Genomic DNA, 26,158 nt, shown 5'->3' on the forward strand with positions numbered 1-26,158 from the left:
GGCCCAGACCAGAACCAACAGTCACCAAGCACTGTGCTGGTGGTAAAATTAGTTTCTTTTATATCTTTATTTTTATTTATTTATTCATTTTTATGTGGTGCTGGGGATCGAACCCAGGGCCTCATGCATTCAAGGCAAGCGCTCTACCACTGAGCTACAGCCCCAGCCCCTAAAATTAGGTTTTTGATTTTTTATTTATAACAATATTTAAACAGTGGGTGCTGTTTTTATTCCCCTTTTACAGGTGAGGGTACAGGTTCAGACAAGTAAGGTGACTTGTCCCCAAATAAACACATAATGAGTGGCGGAACTAGAACTGGAGACTACATCTAAGGCCTGTTTCTTGCCCTCGCTTCTCTGGTGCCAGCCTCTTATACTCAACGTCTGTGTTGTCTAAGCACACATTATTTGGGCCTGGATTCATGTTTCTGGCAGGGATGTTCCATGGCTGCACCATGTCTCCTGGCGTTTATCCCTTTTCGGATTGTAACTTCCACTTGTCTTTGGATCCCTGCAAGCTTCAATTGCTTGGACAAGGCCCCTTTCTTAAAAGAACAAGCCGGGGCCTTCAGAGCCTGCTGGGTGCTGAAGCTGGGGGAACTGTAGTTGTAGGCCTGCCCACTTGACAAGCAGCATGAAAAGACAATGGGGCAGAGGTGGGTCAGGTTGCTTTTCTGCTCTGAGAATCTGCTTACTTTATTGTTTTCTGCACTCAGCCCCCAAACCCTATAGTTAAGTCTTTCCCAGACTTTGCCTATGGGTGCAATATCTTCCACCTATGTTGGCATGACATGGCAGCTGCTCTCCAACCCTTCGCATATTCTTTTGCATGAGCATATCTTAAAAATATCCCTTATATTTTTGTAGCATTTTTTTAGAGAGAGAGAGAGAGAGAGAGAGAATTTTTTAATATTTATTTTTTAGTTTTCGGTGGACACAACATCTTTTTTATTTTTATGTGGTGCTGAGGATCGAACCCAGCACCGCGCACATGCCATGTGGCTTAAGCCACATCCCCAGCCCCATTTTGTAGCATTTTTAATATTTTTGCAGTATAATTTTACATGCAGTATAACTTACATTCTCTTTTGATCTCCACAAAAGCCCTGTCAGGAGAAAAGCCCAAGTTTTACTATCCCCATTAATAGATGAGTAAACAGGCCAGTGAAAGTATTTCTTATGTGAGGGACAGGGCTAGTTGGTGTTTTGATCATGCCTTGACCACACCATTAATCATTCTTTCAGTCTACACTCTACAAAGTCCCAGAGGTTGATGGGAGGTTCCTCAGTAGCCACCATGGTGATGTGGGTACGGAGGAAAAGGAGCTGTCCTCGTTAACCAGAGAAGCTCTGTGTGTGTGTGTGTGTGTGTGTGTGTGTGTGTTTTACTGGGGATTGAACTCAGGGTGCTGTACCACTGAGCTACAATCCCTGCTCTTTTTGAGACAGGGTTTCTTTAAGTTGTTGAAGCTGGCTTCAAACTTACCATCCTTCTGCCTCAGCCTCTCCAGTAGCTGGGATTATAGGCATGCACTACTGTGGCCAGCTGGAACTTTTTTTAAGACTTTATTTATACAGGACTTCTGGGGGAAATTGAATTTGAAGTTATTTCCATTTGGGGAAAAAAGTCTAAAATATTTGAAAATCACTTCCCTAGATCATGCTGTTATAACATTGGTAGCATTTTCACATGTACTTACCTTGTTGCACCTTTGTACTACCATGAGAGATGGGGTGGGTATTAAAAAATGAAGATCTGAGGTCCACAGAGGCCTGGCAACTTTTCCCTAGTCGCACAGCTTATTGGCGGCAGAGATGGAGCTTGAACTGAGGTTCAGGAGCTCCTGACCCTGATCTTTTCTTCTCACTGAAAAAAGCTGCTCCGGGGGGAGGTTGCCTAAATGTGCCTGCTCAGCCTGTAATCCTTGCTTCCTTCCTGCCCCTCCCCACTTCCCTCCTCTCTCCAGCCCATCATCTTCGTTTCAGACAGAGCAAACAGCAACAAGGAGCTGGGTGTGGACCAGGAGTCAGAGGAGGGCAAAGACAAAACAAGCCCTGATAAGCAAGAGAAATCCCCACAGGTTTCTGAGCATGTGGCATGAATGGGGTCGCTAGAACACAACAGGGGTCCTCCTATGCTTTGGGGGGACATGGGGGCTGGAAGGGTTTCCAGGGGGTGTCTTTTTAACATCTAATGTTTGGATTTGTCCCACTGACCTTTTCTCTCAGCAAGTTCCCCTAAAATTTGGGATATTTGGGTGAATGTCTTGGGGTTTATTGCCACATGAAACTAGTCCTAGGACTGGAATTACAGTCTGAGCCTCCCCACTGGAGATTATCCAGCCAGGACAATAACAGACGGTAGAGGAAAAGACCGAGTAAGACAGAATCAGATTGAGAGTTGAGACCGAACAACTTCTGTCTTTAGTCTTTGAATCCTGACAAGAGGGGGATACAGTAGTAGAAAGGTAGGGGAACTGATATCAGAAATGGAGTCCTCTACAACTCAGGGGAGGGTTCTACTGGAGTAGGGAGAGGTGGCCATATAAGCCTTAGTGGAGGTGAGGCTAAAGGGCAGAAGTCCCCAGAAAAATCCACAGCCGAGTTCTCTTATCCTGGAGCAGCAACACAGTGGAATGGGGAGGAGGGGATCCTTTGAGACTGAGGCAGCTGGAAGAATTTTGACCTGCTTGGGGCCTAATTGATTGAAATATACGGGCTCAAAACAGTAGAGAAGGCTTTAGCTTGGGGGTCGGGTGGGATCAGTGGGGCTGTCTACATGTCAGCATTACTAGTGTGTCTTTTGGCTGCAGGTGTCAGGGCTAGCAAGGTATGGAGTGAAGAGCCACTAAGGCCTAGATAATTCTCACTCCAGCTTACTATGTTCAACTAAGAAGAGCATTAGCCCTGTGCCCAGCTCCAGCTGCCACCTATGGCTGTTTTGGGCACTCCAGCTCCTTTGGCCAAAAGCAGCTTTCCTCAAAATTCATCCATCCATCCCTGATTCCTGTGAACCAGTTTTCCTTTGTTTTCTACAGCCATGGCCTGGCAATACAGACTATGAAAGTGAGGAACAGCAGCAATTTCGCAGCATTTTCAAGCAGATAGCTGGTGATGTAAGTACTTCCAACCCTAAGACTCCCACAGGAGCTTGCTTTTCTATTTGATTGACTGTTCAAATTACCATTCTTTCATTATTGTTAAGTAGACATCATTTTGGATTTTGGGCATGAATGTATGCAGACAGAAACCTACAAGTCCTTGAGTTTTGGACTGACACATCCACTGGGGAGCTCAGAGGCCTTTGTCCTATGTGTTAGCTGCCCACTGGTCTATACAGCTAAGGGTGCATTGTCTGTCCCCATCTTCCTCAGAAAAGCCTCAGCTTCCCATAACAGAATCAAAACAGGGATTTCACAAAAGCGAATAGCTGGGATTTATTTTGCAGTCTCTGCTCTATCAGCTGCTTTACTCTTGAACCAGGACTCTTCTCCTTTTCTCCTCAGGACATGGAGATCTGTGCAGATGAACTCAAGAATGTCCTTAACACAGTTGTGAACAAGCGTGAGCTACTCAAACTAGGTGTGGGGGAGGGGCAGGGGCCCAGTTGTCTGAAAGTGGTTCCTCATTCTTCTCCATGCCCCCAGACAAGGATCTGAAGACACAAGGGTTCACGCTGGAGTCTTGCCGTAGCATGATTGCTCTCATGGATGTATCCTTCCTGTCAACCCTTCCCAACCCTTTGGTGTCTGCCCACAGGAGCCAGGAAAACCAGGGATGCCTAGTCAGGCAGAGGGCCCAAATTTGGGCCCAGGGAAGGAGATCCTGACTCAACATCTGAAAGCGTTGTTTTGGTTTTTTTTGGACTCAGAACATCCTGTATACTGGTCTGAAAAGAATCAGAAGGACGGACACTGGGTTGTGGCTGGCCACATCCCCAGCTCTTAATTCAAGCCTGAGATCCTGCTTGAAATTCTATCTAAACATGAAGGATCCTTAGAGGGCAGGCTTGTTATGAAGCCTGCAGGAACTTTATTGGTGGTGGTGGTAGGGTGGTTAATAGCAGGATAGGGCAGGGGGTAGGGGAGTTCAGGTTGAGGCTTCCTATGGGGCTACCTTCCCTAGTCCCCTAGCCACACCCTCCCAGTCCAGGGGGATTTTGCTATGTGCCAGTAGCCCTGACCTTCCTCCTCCAGACAGATGGATCTGGGAGGCTGAACCTGCAAGAGTTCCATCATCTATGGAAGAAGATCAACACCTGGCAGGTGTGATGAGAGCGTGAAGTGTGGAAATGAAAAAGAGGGTTGATTTAGGGATTGTGTGTGACCTTCCTCAAATTTTCTATTGCCAGAAAATCTTCAAACACTATGACACAGACCAGTCTGGCACCATCAATAGCTATGAGATGAGAAATGCTGTCAATGATGCAGGTGCTGGGAAGAAAGGGGGTGGCAGGCATGTGGACTTAACTGGTGGGTGTAGGAATGGGAGAGGGGACTAGGCTACTAGGACCCTACTAAAGAAAGGAAAGTTTCTCATTTCCATTTTTGAGGACAATATGCCTAAAGGGTTAGAGGAAATAGAATGGGGTCTAAGAATTCCAGTTTCACTTTTCTCCTCTATCCTGCCCCTTCACAGGATTCCACCTCAACAGCCAGCTCTATGACATCATTACCATGCGGTACGCAGACAAACGCATGAACATTGACTTCGACAGTTTCATCTGCTGCTTCGTCAGGCTGGAGGGCATGTTCAGTAAGTGGGGGCTGCCCTTCTGCTCTCTAGAGTACTTCCAGCCCCCTCCCACGGGATAGCTCTGGCAATAGGAAGCCAGATAATCTTCCAGTCTACTCTGTCCAGGCTGAACAAAGGCCAAAGCCTCTTTAGACCTAGAAAAGGACGGCAAAGGAAGGGTTACTGGTGATGCTCTGCCTGCAGATAATCCTCTTAAAAACACGTGGTCCTCTTAAGAAAATTGAGTAGTGAAGTTGGAGTGAGCCTGTAACAGGCCTCTGGCCTGTGTTTTCTTTTACACAGGAGCTTTTAATGCATTTGACAAGGATGGAGACGGTATCATCAAACTCAATGTTCTAGAGGTAAAGCATAACAGATGCAGCACACTGACCCTGCACCATAAAATTCAAGTTGGATGGGACTGGGGTTGTAGCTCAGTGGTAGAGTGCCTGCTTAGCACTTGTGAGGCCCTGGGTTTAATCCTCAGCACCCCATAAAAATAAAGGTATTGTGTCCATCTACAACTAAAAATATTCTTTAAATGTTTAAAAAAATTCAAGGTGGGCAGTTAATGAGGCAGAAATGGACCCACTCTGCTCCTCACTTCCAAATGGTAGTGGTGGGATGGGACAGGAAGGAAGTCTGGTGGGGAAGGTAGTCCACAGGACACATATACTTAGCAGAGGCTCACAAGGGGCCTCAGCTTCCCAAATAATTTTATGTTGGAAAACGTGTTACCTTTCTGGTCTGTTCCTTTTCCCCCATCCCATAAGATTCCTAGGGCTGGGGTTTCCTTTTCTTGTCTACATTCTGATCTTGGGACTTCTTCTTTCAGTGGCTACAGCTCACTATGTATGCTTGAACCAGGCTGGCCTCATCCAAGGCCATGCAAGATCACTCAGGATTTCAATTTCACCCAATATAGCTAGAGTCATTTACCTCAAAGGATCCAGTAGCTACATCAGCATGCTTCCAGGCACCTCTTTGGTTTTGTTCCGCCTCCACTTTGCTCTATACTGTCTCGATCTGTCATGTCTAGCCTGACCCTTGGGAAAACAACTTTGTTCCTTTGCCACATGAAGGCAAGTGTCTGCCTCAGCTGTGTAGCCTACCTATCCAAGGTTGGCTGATTCTGAGCTGCCTCAGCTCTGAGGCAAATGCTACCCCCTTAGCTTGCACTAAGGCTTTTGCAGAAGCATCTGCCAATTGCACTTGCCACTCACTCGTGCTGGAGCCCTCTCACCTTTATACTCTCCCATCCATAGGACAGTAACCAAATTTTCACTTGGGTCTGCCAGTTTAGAATGGGCCTCTCTGGGGTAAACTGATCCAGTGGAATAGGGTTGGATACTTTGGGTTTTCAGACACATGTTTGGCTGCATTCTGGAAAAAAAAAACAAAAACAACTGATCTAAATAAAGGCACGTGTACAGCTGGTTCCACTGTTTTGTTTTGTTGTGTGTAGACCAGCAGGGCTGAATGCATTCTAATTATGCCCTCAATCACCTACAGAAAGCCCTAGTCTCAGAATAGAAAATGGAAAAACAAACACAAAACCTCAAGCCCTACTTAAGTCATTGCTAGGCACAGTGGTGCACGCCTGTAATCCCAGTGATTTGGGAGGCTGAGGCAAGACTGCAAGTCCAAAGCCAGCCTCAGCAACTTAGGCCCTATCTCAAAAAATAAAAAGCCTCGTGGTAAAGTGCCCCTTGCACTTTTTTTCATCCCCAGGGGAAAAAAAAAGTCACATATATTGCTTTTTTTGTTTTGTTACTAGGGATTGAACTTAGGGGCACTTTACCACTGAGCTACATCCCTGGCCTTTAAAAAAAAATATTTTAGAGATAGGATCTCACTGAGTTGCTTAGTGCCTCACTAAGATGCTGAGGCTGGCTTTGAACTCTTGATCCTCCTGCCTCAGCCTCCCAAGCCACTAGGATTACAGGCATGAGCCCTTATGCCTGGCTATTAAAATTTCTTGAGCATAGGAATCATTCAGATAGTTCCTAATACATATAACGAAGAAGGGGAATAACTGCTGGAATATTGGACATAAAAAATAAAGAACATATTATGTAAAATTTTGGGGTGGGAACAGTGCTACAGCTTGAACTCAGGGCCTCATGCCCTACCACTGAACTGTATGTTGTACATAATTATGAAACCATATATTAAATGTAATTTTAATGTGATTTTTTCTCACTTATTTCAATGTATTTAGGTTTAAAAATTTTAAGCATTTTATAATTCTATCTAGGATAAATTTTGACATAAGATGTAAAAGTAAAAATTAAGAATAATATTTGTGGGAAAGACCAAGGGGGGATATATATTAGTGGTAGTATGATATAAGCATCTTGTGTTTTCCACCTAATTTCCCTTTTCTCTAGCCAACATGAAAGGGTTGACTACGAATATGCAGACAAGGTAACAAAAGTAAACAGCTGATTAGTAAAATTACTTTATTTTCCTCTCGTATTTGCTTTATATCTTGCTTTACAAAGTTATGAAGTTCACAGCTTTATACCAAAACGTAAGAAGACTAGGCTATTTGCTTATAAACATTTCTGCGGTCAAGTATTTCATTCTTATCCATATTCAATATTTAAAAAATCTGAAACCAAGGGTGCTGGAGCAGCTCTAGGGCATATATTTATCTTTAACAGGAGAAAGATCTTCAACAGCCTTTCTTGACCCCCTCTGTACCCAATTCACTGGTGTACTATCTTAAATTTAGAGTAACTCTGGGAAACTTCAGTCACTATATGACCCAGCAGGTCATAGTTGGGTTGAAGGTGAAGTTAGAAGCTGGTGTCTATAACAGTAGGTCTGGTTTAAATGAGGATTCCTCATCCACTTGTATGGAACTCACAGCCCAAATTCCCTCCATCACAGCCTCTTTCCTATCCATAAGATCTCTTCTCTTAAACCCTGAGGGTCCTACTGACTTGTGGCAGGGATAAAACCACTGTTTTATAAAAAGTGGCAGGTGCGGCCTTCATAATAATGCTAGGAGCTCTCCTTTAGGTAACAGGATCAAAATTTAGAAGAAAGCCTACGTAAACTGCAATTATTTGAGCAAACCAGAGTGTACAGGCTGTCCAAATCCCACTTTACAATATACTTCAGTCTTTTCCAATGAATTCTCTTCCATTAAAAATACCATGCCATTCCTCTACTCCCACCAAACTGGCCACATGCCTAAGTCACTAAAGTTGTTCAGAAAAAACAGCAAAGTGAAACTTTTATTAAGCAAATAATCACTTAAGCAGAAACAGTTTTGTCTATAAACTGTATGTAGGTAATGAGCTAAACACTCAACTTCTAATTCTTAGAATTTTTTCCCCACCAAAGAAGGAGTGTAAAAGTAATGACTTGCTCTCAAATTTGAATAACATCAGGTCAAGATAACTCTTCACTCTTTTTGTTTCCACTGTTTGTTTTGTAACTGAGGAATATGCCAAAATATATTTTGAATTTAATTAAACTTTTGCATAAAATTTGAAGCGACTGATATTTTATCAGAACCGCCATTAAAACATTAGCATATGCTAGTATAAACATTTTAGCAGTCAAGTGTTTCATTCTTATCCATATTCAATATTTAAAAAATCTGAAACCAAGGGTGCTGGAGCAGCTCAAGGGCATATAAATCTTTAACAGAAGAAAGATCTTCAACAGCCTTTCTAAAATAATTTATGGTTTTCTTGGCTCTGAGCTGTTAGAATAGGCACAAACAATTAAAAATCACATTCTACAAATGGCCTCCAATTACTTATAAGAAATGTGCCTGTTCTGTCAGGTTGTTAAACTATGTCCTTCCTCTTGAAGCCTCTAAACAGCAGAATCAGCACAGACCCTGAGCCACAGCTCTTCTGTAAGGGGAAAGAAGCGACAGCTATAACAATATCATGGAGAACTTAAAAAACAGCGGAAGTTTTGCATAACTTAAGGCGCTTAAAGGTGATAACACAACCATAAACAACTGAAATGCTTATGGTCCCCTTTATTTCTCAACAGAGGGCTAGACAGTTCATTCTAGATAACACTTGAACCTGATGTTAGAATATCACATGTTCTTGAAATGAACACATTACTACCACTTTTTCAAAGAAATCTTTTGTGAAATAAAAAATATCACAAGCACAGGTGCCCACCCATATATATGCATACAAAGGAACTTTCACACATGCATATCCAGAGGCAGATACATGCACATGAGTCTACCAAGTTAAATCCAAATCACACTTCTTACCTATCCTACAGTCTGCAATACCCTCAAAAGTTCCCCTTGACTGCCCAACACTTTACATTCCCCTTTCCTGCTATACAAAAGTTCCACCATGGTTGTTTCAGACACATCCTTGGGCAGAACAGAGCACCTATGCACCAGGCTTTCTTAGCACACTGCCCTGCCAATGTGGAAATGCAGTCACTGCAGTTCAGAGAAAAAGACCAGGTTTAGCAACAAATCCCAAAAGACTTTCCTGGAAATTACTATTTCCAAGCTTGGAACAGTGTGGTTTCTCTGGTTACCCTTACAGGAAATGGAGGTGAGAGGTAGGAAAAGCTTTTAATCCCACACAGAAACAGTGCAAATATACTTTATCAAGAGGATCTTCTCTGTTCTCTATACAGCATCATGCAAACCTAAATATGTGGTTAACAAGAGTTGTCCACTCACAAGCACAGAAATAGCTTGTGGAGCCATCCATTATCTGGTAGTAGCTCCTACATTAGTTCTTAACATTTTCTGGATCCAGTAACAACCACTAGAACCTTTCCTGGAAAAAAACCAAAACACATTCTTAGTCTTGTATACAATTTCAGGGGAGTTTCAGCCCCTCTTGCACCTGTCTATGAGCCCCTGGGGAAGCCCCTGCTCTGGAACTTGAGGGAAGGATACTCAAAGACATGTGCACTAACGGGATAAACTTGGATGCTGGCAATCCTAAGAAACTGCAGGTGTCACACACCCTGTAGCTCAGTAAGTGAAAGGGCTTCTCCCCCTCCTTTTCTTGGCCTCTCTGAAGAATCTGAGTTTTGAGAATTCAGAAACAAAAGGTTAGAAAGTAATATATGTATAGCTTTACTGGTAAGAGTCTAGAGAAAATCTAGAAACAAAGCAGTTCCACTAAGTCTTTGGTGATTTGGATGTTCCCAATGGACACAGCCTTTCCTTTCACCATAACCCTCTCCTCTCCCAGCTAGCAGGGAAGTGAAACTAAAGACACTGGCTTCAGAAATAAGTCTCTAATAAGCCTGCCTGAGGCCGTAAAAATTATATCCAGATGCTTTATTCTAACTCTCCCATATTGGGTGCTGCAGTTGGGTTGAAATCACTCTGTGAGTCCAAAGGAATACTTGATGGTTGCCATCAGTCTGGGTTCAACAGTAAGAGATGGGGGTAGGCAATAAAGTAAACCAAAAGGTTTCAAACCCACAAGAAGTTTGGAGAGTCAGAAATTTGGGGAGACAAATATACACCTCCAGTTCAAACAGCCTGAAAATATCTGTAGCAGTGAGCAGCACCCAGGTCTAACAGCAAAACAGAAAAGTAGACAGACATTAGGTTGGCACGTTTCTTCACACTGAGCACTTTATCAAAATTTGCACTGAAGTTCACTAGGGAAAGCAACTTGTAAGGACTTACATAATGGGACTTAAATATTTGAATTTCTAAAATAGTGAACAGAGCAATTATTCTAGCTATTTATAAAAAATCTGTGTGTCCGTTAGCATTTAAAGTCAGTTCTGTCCATCTACAAAGCGGGTGAATAGTGAAACACACTGCACATAATTTTTAAGAAAGGAAATGATTTGCTTACAATTTAAATATCCAGTTGTTTTAACTGGAGAAATTAAAACTAATCCTGAAAACCTAGCATTTGAACAAAATGTATTTAAAAGCCTGACTACAGGTCTAAACCATCATAAGAACATACACTTAAAATCACAAACTGAAATCAACAAAATATGTTTGTATGATTAGGGTCACACTAGGTAACCAACTAAGATCTGGATCTTTAATGAACATCTGAAGAATGGTAGCAGCATAAATCACTAAATGTCATGCAGTCACAGAGGGTGGTTCCTTAAAATCTGTTTGACTGTTTAAACCCTCCAGCATGAACTTGAAGTGTACTCTATCATCCCACAGAGCTGCCCAGACTTATGCTAGTTGTTAGCCTGACTGCTAACCCACTTTCTCCTTCCCCATTTCACTGGAGAAAGGAAGACAGTGGCTAGTGTGAGGGGCCTATGTGAAAACAGTTCAACTATTAATGTAATGACTTCCCAACATGGGAGGCAAAAAACTTCATGAATCAATTTTGCTGTCATCTTCAGCATGTCGTTCAATGTGTCCTGCAGCATCCTGAGGAAAAGGGAGAAGGGCTATGAGAGACAAGTTGGTGATAGAACAGAAGAAAGCCAAAGCCAAGTTAAGCCATTATATAAAATAGGTTTTATATGGGATTCATACCTGAAGGCAGTTAGGAGCTGGCACTTTGCTAATTTATATGAAAGTATGCACTTATGGACTTAAAAAAACTCTTGTGTTAAGAGTTCTTGTCCTGGGGGCTGGGGATGTGGCTCAAGTGGTAATGTGCTCGCCTGGCATGCATGGGGCGCTGGGTTCGATCCTCAGCACCACATAAAAATAAAGATGTTGTGTCCACCAAAAACTAAAAATAAATATTAAAAAATTCTCTCTCTCTCTCTTAAAAAAAAAAAAAAAGGAGTTCTTGTCCTAACACAGGAAGTTCCGTTATTGATTTGAAACATCTGAAAACATTCCCCTAAGCTCTTTCTCAAAACCTACATAATTACTTTGAAAATCTCATTGAATTATTCCCCAAGTCTCTGAATAATAAAAAGAAATTCCTCAGCCCTCCTCCTATTTATTAAGAGTGTCCATAATTTCAATAAAGTAAAGATTTGCCAGCCTCTGCTCTGAGCAGTCTAAACCCCAGTTAACCTTGAATCCCACTCATGTACCTGCTTGGATCCTTTCCTAGCAGTGAAAAAAGCATCACAGTTCTTCCAGCGACATTTCAGAGTCTGAAAGTTCGGATTAGTGTGATCAGTCAGCAAATGTTGTTTTAAGTGATCTATAACACCAAATATCAGAGAGCAACCATGCCACTGCAAAGGAAGAGAATGAGGAGACTAGGTAAAGAAAAGCACAGTAAAAAAACAAAACAAAACACCCCAAAACAACAAAAAACAGAAAGAACACAGTAAACATATGATCACAACATCCCTTGTTTTATCCCATAAATACTACGGAAGCAAAAAGTACACCCCTTATTTTTTATTTTTGGCTATAAACATAGCAGGGCCAGAGGCAACCAAATTATCAATATAATGAGGACCCCGAAGGACTGAGAAGTCTTTTGATACTTTGGTATTTTGAGAAGATAAAACACTAAGGTAGCCATTACATCTTGTTAGGGAAAAAATTAGCAAATATATATAAATGAACAAGCAACAGTTCAAATCATAGTCTTGACCTTGCCATCATAAAACAGAATTTCGATCTTAGACTATTTATTACAAAAGGTAAATAGTTTTCCTGTAATACTAAAAAGGATATGTTTAATAATCCTAAGAACTGATGACTTGTAAACTTGGAAATAAAAATGTCTTATAAAGAAAACTACATTTGTGGAAATATTTGTTGTCATGGAAGCCTGACTTTTCTCATGTTTTATCATTTGAATCATAATCTTTACCTACTTAAAAAAATTATTTATTTATGTATTTTTAGTTTTAGGTGGACACATTTTTTTTTGTTTTTTTTTGAGAGAGAGAGAGAGAGAGAGAATTTTTAATATTTATTATTTAGTTTTTGGCGGACACAACATCTTTGTTTGTATGTGGTGCTGAGGATCGAACCCAGTGCCTCATGCATGCTAGGTGAGCACTCCACCACTGAGCCACATCCCCAGCCCCTTATTACCTACTTTTATTTAAAAGTGTAACTTTACTTGTAAATGTGGCTCATTTTCATTATTAGTCAGAAAAGCATAAAAACTGGCTTGGCATTTTCCCTGTAATTTGTTTGTAATAAACCTTATAGCTCTAATCTAACAATTTATTTCTAAAAAGTAATGCAAATTTTTAGATTTCCCATTGTTAGACTATTCCATCCCACCATATATACACACACACACACACACACACACGTACATATACATATATATATATACACATACACACACACACATATATATACATAGACACACACATATATATGTTTTTTAAAGTATTTATTTTTTAGGTGTAGTTGGACACAATGCCTTTATTTTATTTATTTATTTTTATGTGGTGCTGAGGATCGAACCCAGGGCCTCACATGTGCTAGGCGAGCGCTCTACCACTGAGCTACAATCCCAGCCCCTATATATATATTTTTTATACAAGGAATTAAACTTAGGATGCTTAACCACTGAGGCACATCCCCAGGTCTTATTTATTTTTTATTCTGAGATTAATCTAACTAAGTTGCTAAAGCTGGCATTGAACTTGTGTCCTTCTACCTTAGCCACCTGATCTGCTGGGATTACATGTGTGCACCACCACCTCTGGATCTTATTGTACTAGATTTTGCTTACCTTCACTGGCAAAATAGAAAAAGACAGCAATACATAAAAAAGCTGAAAAGTAATTAGGCTGTGGATAAGCCTAAAGTCAGACATCAAATAAGTTTTAAGGGCTAATCATTGGCCCCTTTACCAAAATAAAATTTAGGTTGGTGAACTGAGGTTTATAACTTTAAGACTACAAATTTTTACTTACTTATTCCTCAGAAACCAATGAGGATATAAACCAAGCGATTAAACATTTATAATCCCTAAGAAGTATGTGTAGTAGAGGGACAGGTCACAAAAAGGAAAAGAAAAAAAAACCACAAAAAACCACTTCTGCTTTTACTTCATATACTTTTGATATAGTTGATATTATCTAATCTTGAAAGACTTTTCATTAAAGAAGTATAAGCATTTTATGTATGATTCTTAAAATAGCTTCCTTGTCCTACAGTAAAAGGCAAAAAGTAGATGCTCAAATACAAAAATGCTATACTAATGATAATGAAAATCTATAAACTAGCCTAGAGTTAAGCAATTCCTAGGTCCGGTGACAGGAACAATTTCAATGCTTACCCAACAGCGGTAATTCTGCATCAGATTTAGTCTCACAGCCTGAATACTGCCATCATAACAGCCAGTATAAATCTAGAGAAAGAGATTTATAACACTGGATCAAAATATACACAAAGAAACAACTACAAAACACCTTTAAAATAAGAATTAAAAGATGGGGTTGGGATTGTGGCTCAGCGGTAGAGCGCTCGCCTAGCATGGGCGGGACCTGGGTTCGATCCTCAGCACCACATAAAAATAAAGGCATTGTGTTGTGTTCATCTACACCTAATAAAAAAAAAAAATTGGGGCTGGGGATGTGGCTCAAGTGGAAGCGCGCTCGCCTGGCATGTGTGCAGCCCAGGTTCAATCCTCAGCACCACATACAAACAAAGATGTTGTGTCTGCCGAAAACTAAAAAATAAATATTAAAAAAATTTCTCTCTCTCTTAAAAAAAAAAAAAAAAAAAAAGAGTTAAAAGAAAATACAAACCTAAAGCAAAATAAGCTCCAGAGTACTAGAATGGGAGCCACTCTTGGGACTGTGGCTGAGAGCAAGCCTGGCAAGACTCAGAGGGCATTTACCTTTTTTTTGAACCCAGGGGTGGTTAACCACTGAGCCACATTCCCAGCCCTTTTTAATATTTTATTTAGAGACAGGGTCTTGCTGAGTTGCTTAGGGTTCACTAAATTGCTGAGGCTGGCTGTGAACTGACAATCCTCCTGCCTTAGCCTTCTGAGCTGCTGGGATTACAAGCGTGCACCACCACACCTGGCAACACTTACTTATTCTTCAACCCAGGTAGCTCTGATTTCTAACTGGTGTTGCTTATTAGGCATCTGCATTTCATTGCAGGAAAGGGTTCAATACTCTTTGAAAAATACTCTTTCAATTCATTGCAGGAAAGGGTTCAATACTCTTTCAAAACTCTTTGAGTTTGAAAAATATCCATCCTGGCTCAACCCCACAATTTAGACCAAAATAAAATACATGAAGGTTTAGCAAGGTTAAGAGAATTAGCTTCCACTTAATATATATATATATATAGATATAGATATATATTTGTGGTTGGACACAATATCTTTATTCTATTTATTTATTTTTGTGTGGTGCTGAGGATAGAACCCAGGGCCTCGCACGTGCTAGGTGAGCACTCTACCGCTAAGCCACAACCCCAGCCCTATTAGCTTCTACTTTTAGGTCTGCTATAACTATGTCACACTGGCCAAATCTCCTGACTCCACTTCAGAGTTCTGTTCAGATCATAATGTCTTTGGAAAAAGCACCACTCAATTTTTAAAAGCATCTTAAATATATCTTCTAGTGAAGGATGGTCTTGGATTTTTACTGTAATTATTTTCACTATAAACAAAAATGGATATTCAACAATGTTGCTGTGTTATTTCTCACTATTATTAATGCCAAGAGATAAACAGACATTCAATAATGAGGCATACAGAAACAGATGTCACTTTGGGAAGTGACAAGTAGTAACATATTATCTGTATGTAGAATGTCACATAAACACATTCAAAGGCAAACTTCTAATGAGGCAAATAATACTCACCATGCTTTTATGGATGGTCATACACATAATCATGTCTTTGTGTCCTCCATAAACTTGCAGTCGATCATGGGACTTAGAAAGAAAAACATGGTAATAAGGTTATTTTTACCTTGTGCTTAATAAACAGTCCCTGCAGGCCTTGGGAGGCTTAAAATTGTATCTCAGGCACTGACTAGAAGAACCAGTATTATTCTAATAGAACCTAATGTCAGTCTCCTTATTAAGTCCTACTTAATAAGAGGAGTTGATGATAAGTACTAAAACCAATTTCTTTAAAATCAAAGTCTCAAAATTGCACACAAGAAGAACTGTTAGAAGAGAACTCTTAAAAAAGAGACTGAGGTTGCCCTCTAGAAACCATTTACATTTTGACACCCATGCACCTCTCACCAAGTATCTCAGAGTAGTGTCTGTCAGAGTGTGGTCCAGTTTCATAATTATTTAGAGTGTTTGTAAAAAAAAAAAATGCAGTATCAAAAATCAACACTAATCCCAAAAGACAACCCCCCCAAACCATTCAAGCCAAAATACTGAATCTAAATTTTACCTGTAATTCATAGACACGAACAAATTTATCCAAGCAAGCAGTCACCATCACTTTTCCTAGGATATTCACCACAGTCACTGCATGATTGTGACCTTTATAGATCCGTACAAGCTCACCAGTCTACATCAGAAGAAAAATAACAGTCACTAGACTGATTTTTAAGATTCCTTTCTACTTTTGAGATTAATGATTCTATAATTCTAAGAGGCGTAATTCTGAGGTTATCTGTAAACCCATGCATCTGTTCTAATTTTAAAAGCTGAAGTGCTTCCACAGGCATTTGTTACCTATATAAAATACATGCAATGTATCCTGATAGAACCTACTATTATAGAAAGGGAAGGGCCACAATTCTATCTACAGCTTTTGAAGTACAAGTTGAACATCTCTAATCCAAAAATATGAAATCCCAAAATTTCTGAATGCAGACATGACACTGCAAGTGAAAAATTCCATATCTGACCTCCTGTGACAGATCAGTCAAAAACAAAACAATAAAATTACCTTCAGGATATTCACATATGAAATATAATAAATTCCATGTATAGACTTGGGTCCAGTCCCAAAATATCTTTTGGAAATATTCCAAAATCTGAAAAAAAATTTGCAATACTTCTGGACCCAAGCATTTCAGATAAGGGATATTCTGCCTGTACTTTTAACTTTTATAATTTCACTGAATCTGGACAAATCCATCAAGTAGGATTATGCCCCAGTTTATAGACCAAGAACTTACCTTGTGCTTAATAAACAGTCCCTGTAGGCCTTTGGGAGGCTTAAAATTGTATCTAAAGTACTAACTAGAAGAACCAGTAGTATTCTAACACAACCTCATGACAGTCTTCTTATTAAGTCCCACTCCTCAAAAGAGGAATTGATAATAAGAAATAGTAAAATCAATTTTTTAAAAATCAAAGGCAGCTTCAGAGCTGCCTTTAGGACGTAAGTACAGTCTTTCAGCGGTTTTAATTTGTTCTATTTTAAACTACATAACACATCCACTTTCTAAGAGCCTCAGCTGCTCCATTTAATTTGCTTAAATGAGGCATTCAAACAAAACCTTGAGTCTGTCTCCTACTAAAAATTTTGACAAAGTCAGGATTTCTGGATTGCTCAATATTATCCAAGAGCATATACATAAGAATTACTATTAATTTTTTCACTGAATAAAGGGCTTAATTTAAATTGCAAGAGGGCTGAGGAAACTTCAAGTTTTAACCACCATTTTATGAAAGATTTCCTTAGACTACATCAACTTGGCTTACATGAATGTTGTGAGCATGAACTGACTGATCACTGGAGCCACTGAACACAAGATCATTCACCACCTTAAAGAGAAAAAAACCTCAATGAGTTAGATTCTGTACAAAGTTCTCAGTTTCCTCTGTTAATTTATAACACTGGTGGATCTAATTTCTATTCTATTTTGAGCTGAGCATGAACCAGGTATAAAATAATGATTCCAATGATTGGGGTTGTGGCTCAGTAGTAGAGTGCTCGCCTAGCATGCACAAGACACTGGATTCAATCCTCAGCGCCACATAAATGTAAAATAAAGATATTGTGTCCACCTAAAGCTTAATAATAAAAAAATAAAAAATAATGATTCCAAGACAAATTTTCTCAACTGAAACTTTTGCTCCATCACTATAAATCACTATGAACTGATGAACTGACAAGAACTGCCAAGTTTATTAGCTCTCTGGACTAATTAAGAAGCTCTTATAGTATAGCCACCTTCTACAATAAAATACTTTTATTTTTTGGAGGGGGACAGTACTCGGGATTGAACTCAGGGGCACTGAACCACTGAGCCACATCCCCAGTTCTATTTTGTATTTTATTTAGGGACAGGGTCTACTGAATTGCTTAGTTGCTGAGGCTGGCTTTGAACCTGCAATCCTCCTGTCTCAGCCTCCCGAGCTGCTGGAATTACAGGCATGCACCACTGTGCCTGGCAAAATACTCTTAATTTCTTTTTAAATAGTTTTTAGTTATTCATGGACACAATATCTTTATTTTGTTTATTTATTTTTACGTAGTGTTGAAGATTAAACCCAGTGCCTCTATGTGCAAGGCAAGTGCTCTGCCACTGAGCTACAACCCCAGCCCAAATACTCTTAATTATTGTCTCTCAGTTAATATATTAAAAATGAGCATTTCATTTGGTGAACCAGGCATAAAGAAAAGGGTTACTTCCTTGCTCTTTTCAAAGTAGCTGTATTCTAAATGTATTAGACAACAGAGAAAATTTGAAACTCTATTTGTGCCAGACAAATCTTGTCTTTTATACTATACTTGCCTTCATGCAAAGAATGGTCTTGCTATGGCCCTCCAGAGTTCTGAGGAGCAGTCCGTTCCGTGCGTCACGTACACTGATTGTACAGTCATAAGATCCCACAACCAGCAACTTTCGGGCACCTTCCTGAGCTGTGGCAAGACAGCTGACTGCCCGAGGGCCATGGCATTCAAAGATTTCAAGTTGTTTATTGTTCTGAAAAATAAGTCACCGTTATATAAAATAAAAGCAACCTTAGTTGTAAGACTAACAAATTCCATCTTATAGACTACATCTTTCATCCACTTCCTTCTCTTAACCCTTAGTCTAACCTTTCAAGTCAACTTCCATTATAAAGTCTCCTAAATGATCTCCTTGCTTCTACTAATACCAGTCCTTCCCGATCTCATCAACTCCCCAGTGACTTTTCTAATATAAATTGGATCTTGTTTCTCACATTTTAAAGCCAACAAAATGAAGTCCACTAACCTTAGCAAAACACAGATGCCCTTAAGAATTCCATAAACCCTACCGAGAGCCTAGCAAATACCAGATATTCAATAAAGGCTTGCTCAACAAATGAGTTTATCTCTGGGTTAGTAAATAATAAGGCCACATGGGCATTAAGGCAAAACTCTGATGAGTTCACCTTAATGAAAAGGTCATCCTCATGAAACCCTACATCAGTTCCAAATCACACCAATGTCATATGTGAAGGAGTTCAGATTCATTTCTTATGGTATCATTCTTAAAATGAAATAGACTGGTTTAACCTGTGACTCATTATTTGGCCCCAAATCTTTAGACATGGTTTAACTTAGCAGAGTTATATTTTGGTCCTGGCACCTTTGAGTCTAAACAGACAGAAGAGAGGATCTTATTTCATTTACATCAGAAGACAACAGTTTTTAAGTAATGGCTAGTTCTGCTATTTCCCCAACAGAAAATGGAAATGCCTGCCCATTACTTCTTCCTGCACACACTCATTCTATTTTCAAATGGCAAGAGAAAACACCATTTTCTTCTCCCAACTACTAACCTTTATGTTGAAAGTCACCACAGTACCATTTGCTAGTCCAGCATAAAGAATTCGCCATCTACTATGGAGGCAGAGAACCCGGTCTTCCAGATGTAACTGCTCCACACACTCTCGGGTCTGACAAAAGTACACAATTATCTAATCAGCAAATAAGATATGAAAACAATTCCTCCTGAAAGTAGAGTTTCAAATGACTCTAATGAGGAAGAAAATCATGGCATTTTCTATTTTGTAGAGGATTTTTTAAAGATCTTTTTCCTCTTTGAAATACGAGGCCAAAGATCTCCAGGCTATAGGTAACAATGGAAAAAATATGTACATTCTAATAATAGTATCTATGTTTCTAATTAAAAATGTAGAAAATCTTCGAAGGACACTATGAGTCTTAAGTCTCTGAAATAAAATGGACAAAGATAAAAATAAATAAGTAAAATAAAGGTATTGTGTCCATCTACAGCTAAAAAATAAATATTAAAAAAAGGAAAATGTTGTATATTCAATAAATGCATTAATCAAATGTGTTTTCCTATAATTGGTTCTCTATTTCAATAACTTTCAAATGCCTTCTTCAATATGGTACTGGTTTAACTAGGCCATTACTACGCAGGAAGCTTTTTAAAAATATAGAACCGCAAATTCCTGAGATTCTAATTCAGTAGGCGGCTTAGGAACCTGTACTTCTAAAAATTTTCCTTAAGGGGCTGGAAATGTAGTTAGCTCAGTGGCAGGGTACTTGTCTAGCATAAGCAAGGCCCTGGATTTGATCCCCAGCACTACAAACAAACAATTTCCTTAGTAATTCAAATGCACATACAAGTTTAAGAAGTATCTACTTGATATGACTTTCAAGAAATTTTTCCATGAGGGGCTGGGGATATGGCTCAAGTGGTAGCGTGCTCGCATAGCATGCATGAGGCACTGGGTTCAATTCTCAGCACCACATAAAAAAAAATAATAATAGTAATAAAAAAAATAAAGATGTTGTGTCTACCTAAAACTAAAAAATAAATAAATAAATAAATAATATATATTAAAAATAAAGAAAAAAAAAGAAATTATTTCCATGAACTTCCCAGGACTGGATTATACTAGAAAATCTAATTACCTAGAACCAAGTATAGGGCCATATATAGTATATATATACAAGAACTATTGTTGAGGGTTGGAGGTGTGGCTCAGTGGTAGGGTGCTTGCCTAACATGCAAGGCCCTGGATTTGATAGTAGCAGATAAGAATTAAAAAAAAAAAAAGAAAATAATTACTAAATGGTACCCAAGTGATTAAAGGCCAAAGTATAGATTTTAAAACATATCCAGTTAATATGTGTTTTAAGCTCTCCAGATGAATCTAATGCACACTAAAGTTGTGAACAGTGCCACAGAAATCAAATCTTAATTATTAACAATTCAATTAAATACTGACTTCTTCCCAGTAAAATACAAGAACCTTGAACTAGCACTGACTATATTCCCTCCCTTCCTTTCCCTCCTTTCCTATTATCATATATATTCCATCTATATATGTGATAAACCTAACAATGTAGAGTCATAATTTTGTATCATATAGTTTTGTCTTTTAAAGAAATTAAGAACATATTATGTAAGATTTTGGTGTAGGAGCAGTGCTACAGCTTAAACCCAGGGCCTCATGGACTACCACTGAGCTATACATGTACATAATTATGAAACCATATATTATATGTAATTTTAATGAGATTTTCTCACTTAGTTCAATGTATTTAGGTTTAAAATTTTTAAACATTTTCTAATTCATTCTATCTAGGCTAAATTTTGGCATAGGATGTAAAAACAAAAATTAAGAATATTTGAAAGAAAGACCAAGGGGGATATATATTATTAGTAGTAGAATATAAATAATACTGGAAAGAGACACAAAATGTGGTTTATGTCAATCTCATGTCTACTACCCAAGGTAATTCAGTATGCTAAAACAGGTTCAGACACAAAGAAAGTCAAATGGGTGGAATGAAGTATCTGCCACAGTATCTCCATTCAATACAGTAAATAGTCAAAGGCTCACAATTATCACTTTTTTGGGGGGTGGAGGCGGGGTAGCAGGATGACCAAGGATTGAACCCAGGGACACTTAACCACTGAGTCACATCCCCAGATCTTTTTATTTTGAGATGAGCTCTCCCTAAGGTGCTTAGGGCCTTGCTAACTTGCTGAGGCTGACTTTTAACTTTTCAAGCCTCCTGCTTCAGCCTCCCAAAATGCTGGGATTACAGGCATGCAACATGGTGCCTGGCAAAATTAAAATACTTTTGATTTCTCTAGACCCACTTACCTTAACATTATAGCAGCGAATGGTGTGATCACTGGAACCAGTGTAAAGGGCAGCATTCTTTCCAGAGGTCTGAGTAACCAGAAGGCAGTTAACTTTGGAAGTATGGCCCTCAAACACACCAATACATTTCCGACTCTAAAATCAAGCAAAGATTAGATGATTATGTTTAGGATATAGGATTAAACAATACATTTCATCATCAACAACAAAAATGCTAAAACTTTCAGTTCACTCAATGCCTGGAATAATGCCTGGTACACAAAAGGTATTCAATAAATATTTGTTCACTGAATGCCTATCAAAACAGTCACATATACTGAGCTACATAGAATTATGTTAACTGAGACATACAAAATAATACTTAAGGCAATTCACTATAATGAAGGCCAGTACTGGGAGGGTAGCTCAGTGAACAGCACATAGATAGTATGTGCAAGGACCTGGGTTCAATCCATAGCATTAGAAACAAAAAAAGGTCCAAATTTTCATGCCTAGGGCAAGGTTCGTCTCTAACACATAGACCAAGCACATAGCAAATTCAAAATTAAGCTAATTACCCATAAAGTTGCATGTTTGACCATCAGCTTGAGAATACTCCACAATACTAAAAAAAAATGTGTCAGGTGCTACTACAAGTCTTCAGGGTCTAGGTATGATTCCCTAAGGGAATTTCTAAATGTCATTTCTATGTATACACCAAGATCTATTTAGAATGTATGTGTGTGTAGGGACTGGGTTTGTGGTTCAGTGGCAGAGCGCTCGCCTAGCATGTGCAAGGCCCTGGGTTTGATCCTCAGCACCACATAAAAATAAATAAATAAGTAAAATAAAGGTACTGTGTCCAAGTACAAGTAAAAAATAAATATTTTTAAAAAGTGTGTATGTGTGTACAAGCTATAGGTATGTATACACATACATACACACACACACACACACACCCCTTGTAATTTAGAGATGGACTTGATCCCCCTGGATCTTACACTCATACTTCTTGTACCACCGTCTCCGTTCTTCAGTCATTGCTGCTGCTACTCATATCACTAGATTAAAGGAACCTATATACCTACTGCCTATAGTAAACAATCTTTCTGGTTCATCAGCTAACTTTTGAGTTTTTACTGAATTTAGTAACTTTACATACTTTTTCACAGTGTTTGTGAAGATAACATACTGTCCCTAAAGTTTCCTGGCTATCACTATTGATAAACAGAATTAGTTTTGACATACATGAAATCCAAAACTTAAATCATAAAAGTATGAGAGAGTGAAAAATTGCTGCTCTCCTCAATAACTTAGATTCTGTAATTAATTAATTATTAGGGAAAAATGTTTCCTCTAATACTTCCCTAATATTCATATTATCACTCCTAATACAGCAGCTATGCAACTGACCCCATCATCAACTCCAGTGTAGGACCTGAGCCCAAGCTTGTTTATATAATTCCACCCCACTTTCTGGTGGTGAAAAGAAAAACAAACCCCAGAGGCACTTTACAAGAGAACTACCTTTTAGGAAAAGATGATATCAGAGAAGACAAAGATAAGAGAGAAATAATAAAGTCCCCAGTGACCCCACTGAGATGTGGATCAACTACAACTAAAGTCAGTAAAACCCCTCAATAAATTCCCCCTCCATGTTGAAGAGAGTATGAACAAGATTTTCTAAAACCTATATAACCAAAAACATTCAAAATGTCACATTCACTTACCACCAGATTATAAACTCGGACAGTTTTATCTGCTGAACAGGTATAAAGTAAGTTTCCAAATATCTGAATAGCATTCACTGCAGCTTCGTGCCCCTCAAAGCTTCCTTCTGTGGGTTCATCATCATCTCCTGGCTCTGAAGATATTTCTAGAAAACAAGAATAGGTTCCAGAGACATGTCTGCTACAGTCTAGAAAGATACTCAAAACTCAAAAACATTACACCATATAGTTGTCCCTGAATTAAACCTAAAGATGATTTCCTAAAAAGTCTATTTTCTCTAGCAGAATATAATAATTCTCACTGAAAATATTTATTATGAAGCTTATAAAATAAGAGAAGGTGGGGGACCTTTAATTTAGGAAGAAAATCCTTACAGATTGAACTTCTCAGTGATATTTGAAAGGTACCCAGTCTCTCTTCTTGCTGCATCTCTTGCTTCTGAACAGTTATTTCTTTAAGTAAGGGATTATTCTTTAAGCAGTTCCTTCTTAAAGCAAAAATCTCTGGTGCCAATGAAATCTTAATACTAATTAGTAGATAAGGGACTCAGATAAGAGATGGAAGTGAAAGACTTGAAAAAGCCAGGATTTGAAGATTTAGCGCTGATCAAGACAATTCTGTTGATGTACCTTGGATCTAAATTTACAAATCTTTTTCCTGTGGTTGATTTACATAAAATAAAATGACAAATACCTGAAGAGTTTTTTGATCCTTTTATGGAGGAGATCACAGTTTGAGTTTCTGCCACACTGCAAAATAAAAGCAAGCCTTCTTAGCATCTGTGAGAATAGGACAGATAGAAAATCTAAAAATTTCCCAACTCAGGGAATTTCTCTAAACAATGGGCAAAGTAGTAAATGATATAATAAGAGATCAATTTTTCTATATCAAATTTCTATATGAAGAGAAATAAAAACAGAATGAATATTTACAACCTAATCAAAAGAGAAAGCAGAAAAATCTCCACTATTAAAATCTAATTCCTCCATTTCCATAACCTACTATTCTCAAACAAATTTTGATTTTTAAACAAATTCTGATTTGTAACTAAAAGTTTTATTTATTTTTGTACTGGGGATTGAACCCAGGGGCACTTTACCACTGAGCTATAACCCTAGCACCATGAAAAGTTCTTTAAAAAAAAGACGAGTGGTTGGTTGTGGTGGTGCATGCCTGTAATCCTAGTGGCTTGGGAGGCTGAAGCAGAAGGATCACAAGTTCAAAGCCAGCCTCAGCAACAGTGAGGCACAAAGCAACTCAATGCAACCCTGTCTCTAAATAAAAATACAAAATAGGGCTGGATATGTGGTTCAGTGATTAAGTGCCCCTGAGTTCAATCCTTGGTACCCCTGAAAATAAAAAATAAACATTAAAAAAAAAAAAAAAGACTGATGAAAGCTGTTTTGATTGGACCAATAACATCCTTACCTCACAGGGATGCCATCCTTGTAGCGGGTACCAAGCTCACTAGTAGAGCTAACTTCATCACAACCAGAACGAGAAGCTTCTAGTGGGTTTTGTTCTGCAGAGTTCCAAATATCTTTTTTAGATGGGCTATCAGGTTTCTCTTCTCCAGATTCGGAAGAATCAATAGCTACTACTTCTAACTGAGGATTAGGGATTTCTAGAACTTCTAGGGATGAGTCACTGTCTGCCTCATCTCTGACACTCTCTTGCTCCTGACCAGTTCTATCTTCCCAGGTAGAGGTGGTTACTTTACTCCCTTTAGTTAATTTTCCAGTTTTTACTTTCCTTACAGGTTTAGCAGTGAATATATCCTGTTCAGTGTCACTATTCTCAGGAACATGGGCAGCCCGTAGAGTTTTCTTCTTCCGAAGTTTCTTCTTTTTCTTGTTTCCCCTAGTTTCAGCTGATGTCAAAGTGGATTCTGCCTGTTGCTCGGGCTGGTCAGCTGGAGAATGAGCCTCCTTCTCCAAAGGGGTTTCTGAAGCAAAAGATAATCTTAGAAACGAACTGCTACATGCTTCAGACCCACTGTTGCCTTTGGTTGGCTCTTCACTGTCTTTATTTATGCTAAGAAGATCGGTTGATTGGGAAGAGGGAGAGTTTTCCCTGTTTCTTGTATTTCCTTGCTCCACAGGAAACTTCAGATCTTGAATAGGTTCATGGCAATTTTCTGTTACCTCTGTTAAGGACAATGCTGCAGTGATGACTGGATAAACTGGACAACTGATTTCTCCTAAGTTGAGAAGAAAAAACTTTTACATCTTTTTTTGTGTGTTTGCAAACTGCAAATTATTTATCACTAATTGAATCTCTACCAAATAATGTATCAGTGATATGTTCATAAAACCATGATTGTTACAGCTGTTAACTCATCCTCTATGAAGTTACCCATAACCTACACTCATCCCTATCACGGCACTTATCCTTTGCCTTACGTCAATATAAAAAATAATAGGCATGTCTTAGTCCTTTCAAAAACTCCTTATGTGGCTCTGGGAATAGCTCAAAAATAGTGTTTGACTAGTATTTGTGAGGCCCTGGATTTGAGCCCCAGCTCTGCCAAAAAACAAAAAAATTCCATGTGGGGCAGGGATTGCTTATATTACTCTTAATCTTATTTTAAAAGTCCACATATTTAATATGGTGTTTTATTCTTTCTAGATATTTAAATATCTATTTAGCTAAAGTATTTCCAGTTTTATTTCTTAGATGTTTTCTTTTTACCCACACACTATCCTATTTCACTATACACGGGTGATTAAAAAATTCAATTGACTTAAGAATGCTTATTTTCATTAACTTAATTATTTCCTGTCTAGGGATTTTTAAACAGATGAGAAAAAATTAAATATTCAAAGGAGA

At 38.8% G+C, this 26,158-nt stretch overlaps 2 protein-coding genes and 1 non-coding gene across 12 annotated transcripts in view; 1 reads left to right on the forward strand and 2 right to left on the reverse strand.

Annotated features, from left to right (window-relative positions):
- Capn3 (calpain 3) overlaps positions 1-6,173 on the forward strand; it is a 43,411-nt gene extending 37,238 nt beyond the window's left edge. For 3 of the 5 annotated variants that reach the window (XM_046460825.2, XM_058584719.1, XM_058584720.1), the window contains 8 exons: positions 3,039-3,116; positions 3,507-3,564; positions 3,648-3,712; positions 4,197-4,265; positions 4,352-4,430; positions 4,639-4,755; positions 5,038-5,096; positions 5,570-6,173. In XM_046460825.2, coding sequence (XP_046316781.1) covers positions 3,039-3,116; positions 3,507-3,564; positions 3,648-3,712; positions 4,197-4,265; positions 4,352-4,430; positions 4,639-4,755; positions 5,038-5,096; positions 5,570-5,596 — 552 coding nt within the window. In that variant the 3' untranslated portion in view covers positions 5,597-6,173. Of the gene's footprint in view, positions 1-1,967; positions 2,082-3,038; positions 3,117-3,506; positions 3,565-3,647; positions 3,713-4,196; positions 4,266-4,351; positions 4,431-4,638; positions 4,756-5,037; positions 5,097-5,569 lie in introns of all 5 variants that reach the window. The other 2 variants (XM_046460824.2, XM_046460823.2) reach the window with 1 other exon arrangement.
- On the reverse strand, positions 93-165 carry Trnas-uga (transfer RNA serine (anticodon UGA)). Its single transcript has one exon. It is a non-coding gene; the product is annotated as a tRNA-Ser (tRNA).
- A 1,006-nt stretch (positions 6,174-7,179) lies between the features above and the next one.
- Znf106 (zinc finger protein 106) overlaps positions 7,180-26,158 on the reverse strand; it is a 65,313-nt gene continuing 46,334 nt past the window's right edge. For 3 of the 6 annotated variants that reach the window (XM_046460935.2, XM_046460932.2, XM_046460931.2), the window contains 12 exons: positions 24,758-25,274; positions 24,023-24,078; positions 23,329-23,474; positions 21,620-21,754; positions 19,313-19,429; positions 18,298-18,489; positions 17,261-17,323; positions 15,996-16,115; positions 15,449-15,520; positions 13,902-13,973; positions 11,734-11,880; positions 7,180-11,110 (listed from right to left, as the gene is read on the reverse strand). In XM_046460935.2, the coding sequence (XP_046316891.1) occupies positions 11,054-11,110; positions 11,734-11,880; positions 13,902-13,973; positions 15,449-15,520; positions 15,996-16,115; positions 17,261-17,323; positions 18,298-18,489; positions 19,313-19,429; positions 21,620-21,754; positions 23,329-23,474; positions 24,023-24,078; positions 24,758-25,274 (1,694 nt within the window). In that variant the 3' untranslated portion in view covers positions 7,180-11,053. Of the gene's footprint in view, positions 11,111-11,733; positions 11,881-13,901; positions 13,974-15,448; positions 15,521-15,995; positions 16,116-17,260; positions 17,324-18,297; positions 18,490-19,312; positions 19,430-21,619; positions 21,755-23,328; positions 23,475-24,022; positions 24,079-24,757; positions 25,530-26,158 lie in introns of all 6 variants that reach the window. The other 3 variants (XM_046460934.2, XM_046460930.2, XM_046460929.2) reach the window with 1 other exon arrangement.

Source organism: Marmota monax, unplaced genomic scaffold (assembly GCF_021218885.2).
Source record: "Marmota monax isolate L192 unplaced genomic scaffold, Marmota_monax_Labrador192_F-V1.1 WCK01_AAM20220418_F8-fsc00001, whole genome shotgun sequence".
Lineage (NCBI taxonomy): Eukaryota > Metazoa > Chordata > Mammalia > Rodentia > Sciuridae > Marmota > Marmota monax.